We start from the raw sequence: 4,191 nt of genomic DNA, 5'->3' as shown, positions 1-4,191 counted from the left end.
GAACTACTCACACACATAGTAAAAGAGAAAACAAAAGTCATAGATGAAGAAAACATGATGAAATTGCATAAATAATAAGAAAGGGTTTAGAAATCTTCTTTAAATTGTCAATGAGGATGAGTCTCTAGAATCCCAGAAGTGTGTCTTGCAAAAAGTCTGAGGTTGTAGAGTTTTATTCTCTCAACAAATAAAAAGTATTTATAGAGTTTTCAAAATAAGGTAAAAAGGTAACGGTCTAGTTAAGACATTTTCTCAGCCAGGCGGGTTTCTCAGATAGGCGGGTTTCCCAGATAGGCGAGTTTTAACGTGAAACTTGCCGGTTCAGACTTCGCTTCTCAGCCAGGCAGGTTTCTCAGATAGGCGGGTTTTGACGTGAAACTTGCCTGTTCAGACATCGCTTCTCAGCCAGGCAGGTTTTTCAGATAAGCGGGTTTTAACATGAAAGTTGTCGGTTTAGACTCGCTGCTTAGCCAGGCGGGTTTCTCTGGTAGGCGGGTTTTCACGTGAACTAACATCCATCTCATATGCATGTTTGCATCCAGAATGGCTCATTTTTCCTCCAAAGCGCCACAGAACATCCATATTGGAGCAGAGAGGTTGAACCTCAGTAATTATCTTTGTTTCAAGGAGGAGGCCAGATCGGTAGGATCGGACTTGAACCTCTTGATTTCGTCGCGAGGCCTCAGTAGAATCCTTTTCGCACTACTATGCGCGTCAGATTTACCATCACCATGGATAAATTATATTTAAAAAAAAAATACACACACAATTCCTTTACAAAATGATGTATTATACATCTCAGTTAGCAACACAATTATTTGCACCATTGTTGAGTACAAATAAAAAATACATTTGTTGCGGTGGCTCAATTAATACTGAATGTGATGCAGTTATGTCTATAAGGATTACACATGCAAAATACGGAATTTTTTTTGGTTATGCAACTTAGTATATTGTGCGAATGCAAAATCATATCTATAGACAACAAATTTTCTGTTGACAAACTCACATTAAAAGTGAAATAAATAGGCCAAATATTATACAAGTGATATGAACTATTCCAAAAGCCAAATATGCAGAAATATTTTTCAAATACTTAAATACACCACTCAAGTTATAATTCTGAAACCCAAACACACTTAATTTCATATAGCATGAATAAACCAATCCATATTTTTAAATGAAGATTCAATATAAATAATCAAATCATGGCAACAAAGCATCCATTTGGTCCCAACGTAATATTCAAAAAAAAAGAGTTGGTAAAAACAAAAATAAACACAAAACACGTTGTAACAAACTATTTGGATTTTAGTCTCATATTTTAATTTGCCATCAGCTAGACATAACTAGAAGATATTTGTTTCTAGAAATTTCTACAACCACAATAAAGAAATTAAATGAAGAAACACAAAACTTTGTTGACAGAATACTCATATAATGTAAACTCTCTACTCATACGTGTATATATATATATATATATAAAGCTAATTATATTTAAGAACGTCATCATAATTACACAAGTTAGCACGAACATACAAAATATATATAGCCAGCAATACTAATACGGAATAGTGACTCCCTATTAAGTATCCTGATTCAAATATATCAAGTAGTTAACACAAAACTCTAATAGATTTGTTTTTCTTTATCTGGTTAACCAAAAAGAAGAAGAAGAACAAGATTTTAAACTATCCTTAGTGTGAATTCGATTGCCATTAAGATAAGGTTTGGTCCACGCAGCGTGTACACACAAAGTCTACAGAGAATGTGATGATAAGTGTATCATACGAAGTTTGTGGTTGCTAAATGAGACCAACTAGTATTTAAACGAGCCTTGTCTCATCACCATTTCATCAATACAAGCTTATAACTCTCCACATATACATTTTGCAATCAAACAACTGATCAATCGAAAGATGGAAGGCAAAACTTTGATTCTAAGTGTGCTCGTAATGAGTCTTGTCCTGGCGCAGATTCAAGTCGAAGCAAAGAGTTGTTGCTCGAGCACGACTGCTAGAAACTGTTACAATGTATGCCGTCTTCCTGGAACTGGTAGGGAAACTTGTGCAAAACTTTGTGGATGCAAAATTATTAAGGGGACAAAATGTACTACTCCGCCATATATACATGACATTCTTGAAAACTCTGGTAATTTCATAACTTTTTCTTTGTTGTTTCATTAAGTTATATCTTTTACATGTTGGACAAGGATTTTCACGATACAAGAACTTTTTTTTTATTAATTTATTTAAGGTGATGCTGTCAACGAATATTGTAAGTTGGGTTGTGCATCCTCTGTGTGTGGTACCTTAACCACTCTCCAGAACTTTGGTAACGTGAAAACTTATTATTATTATTATTATTATTGTTATTATTATTATTGTTATTATTATATTATTATTATTATTATTATTATTATTATTATTATTATTATTATTATTATTATTATTAGAACAAGTGAAAAATCAATTAATTTTAATTTTGTATCGGTGAAATAGATGCAAGTGAAATTGTGAGTGGAGCAGTCGTACATTGCACCGAGGCATGTTCTGAGTTCTGTACCAAGGACTCATCCAATGCAGTTGAAACTGCCTAATAAGGATATCCAAGAACTGTGTTGTTGTTTTCCCTGTTTTCAATAATTGTCGTGTATGTGACAAAAAAATGCTAGAGTCTTAAGCTAGCATCTACTATTTCCAGGATTTCTATGTGACGTAGAAGAAGGTCATTGACCCCTAGATTGTTTACCCCTTCTACTTGCTATTATCCAAATAAAGAATAAAAATGTGTCCTTATCTTCTATATATGATCAAAACTCTCGCATTAACGTAATTTTCTTACAATCAGTTCATATCTTGACAACATCCAATGCAAACTTAGCAAAACAGTTAAGACTTACAAATCTCAAATTATATAATTCGTTCTACCTGGAAAACTTATAGTCATGATTGTTAGAGTAGTAACCCAATAACTTCTTGGAGCAAGTTCTTCAAGTTAAACTTACAAGCAAAAGTTTCTTGAGAGCGACGAAAAGTATCAGACGGAGCAAGAGAAGATTGCAACCTTGCAGTCCCAAATTAAAGATGCACATTTTTTGGGATCAAATGATGGCCCAACTTCATCAGACATAATTCCTCCTTCCGGAGCTGGACACGAAAATGTTCGGTGTTTACGGATATATCTCTTGTCAGCAATTTTGAAAATGGTCTTCGGCATTTAGTAAAGAGACTTACCCAAAGGAGGCACTTACATACAAAGAGTAAACACCGATATATTGCCCGCGTTCAACGATCTATTCTTTTTATAGTAAACCCGAAATATTTATCTATATAACACTGCGAATGGATGATAAAAATATTTTCTTGCATTCGAACACTTTGAAATTTAAAAGGCTTTTGTCGTAAAGGATAGATAATCAAATATAATCTTTTTTGGTTATGCAACTTAGTATATTGTGCCAATGCAAAATCATATCTATATATATAACAAATTTTCTGTTGACAAACTCACATCTGTATCGTGGTATCCTCTTCGTTCCGAACGTTTTTGTCTATGAGCTTGACCAGCTTCTCCGCCGGCGAGGGTTGGTTGCCATGACGTCTATCATTCCTTTCTCTCCAGAGGAGATACAGAGTATTCTGAAATGTGTATCCGATGATGAAGCGTGACTTCTTATCAAGTTCATTTCCACCAATCAGTGTTGCGATGTCTCGCCATTCTGCAGTGTACTTGTGCAAGAGCAGGCCTCTAGTGAGCTTCTCCCATACCGTCTGTGCAAAAGAACATTGAAAAAACAGGTGATCGATTGTTTCCATGGGGTTGTTGCAGAAAGTGCAGCTTGTATTGACATTTTGGTTCCAGGTTTGCATCTTGTCTCCAGTTGAAAGCTTGTTCTTCATCGCCAACCAAGTTATAAAAGCATAACTTGGAGAATCCCAGTTAATTCGTCGCACCTCCAGACGCGTCGCGCAGATCGGAGAATCCAGTAGATCGGGCTCCGAAATCCCATCTCTTCTAACTCGCTGCTCAGCTGGAACTTCATCATCACAGACTCCTCTAACAGTTCGTCATGAAGACGGGAGTGACGAACTGACTCAAGATGTGTTGTCGCAAGAAGAAGACCGATTCGCACCTTTAGGAATCTCGATCGAAGACATCGATCCTTTGTTAGACCATAAAGGACGAATT

The 4,191-nt window shown here is 35.6% G+C and overlaps 1 protein-coding gene across 1 annotated transcript; it reads left to right on the top strand.

The window, feature by feature from the left end:
* Positions 1,837-2,807, top strand: LOC104736284 (thionin-like). Its single transcript, XM_010456243.1, has 3 exons — positions 1,837-2,151; positions 2,257-2,334; positions 2,502-2,807. Exons 1-3 carry the CDS (start codon positions 1,920-1,922, stop codon positions 2,597-2,599), a joined length of 408 nt encoding a protein of 135 aa, XP_010454545.1. The 5' UTR covers positions 1,837-1,919; the 3' UTR covers positions 2,600-2,807.

Source organism: Camelina sativa, chromosome 13, assembly GCF_000633955.1.
Source record: "Camelina sativa cultivar DH55 chromosome 13, Cs, whole genome shotgun sequence".
Taxonomy (NCBI): domain Eukaryota; kingdom Viridiplantae; phylum Streptophyta; class Magnoliopsida; order Brassicales; family Brassicaceae; genus Camelina; species Camelina sativa.
This window is presented reverse-complemented; position numbering and strand designations above follow the sequence as displayed.

Bases quoted from the DNA above. Each gene is read 5' to 3' on its own strand.
- LOC104736284 (XM_010456243.1), top strand. From the start codon at position 1,920: ATGGAAGGCAAAACTTTGATTCTAAGTGTGCTCGTAATGAGTCTTGTC. The intron at 2,152-2,256 runs GTAATTTCATAA...AATTTATTTAAG, and splicing joins TGACATTCTTGAAAACTCTG to GTGATGCTGTCAACGAATAT. The intron at 2,335-2,501 runs GTAACGTGAAAA...TCGGTGAAATAG, and splicing joins AACCACTCTCCAGAACTTTG to ATGCAAGTGAAATTGTGAGT.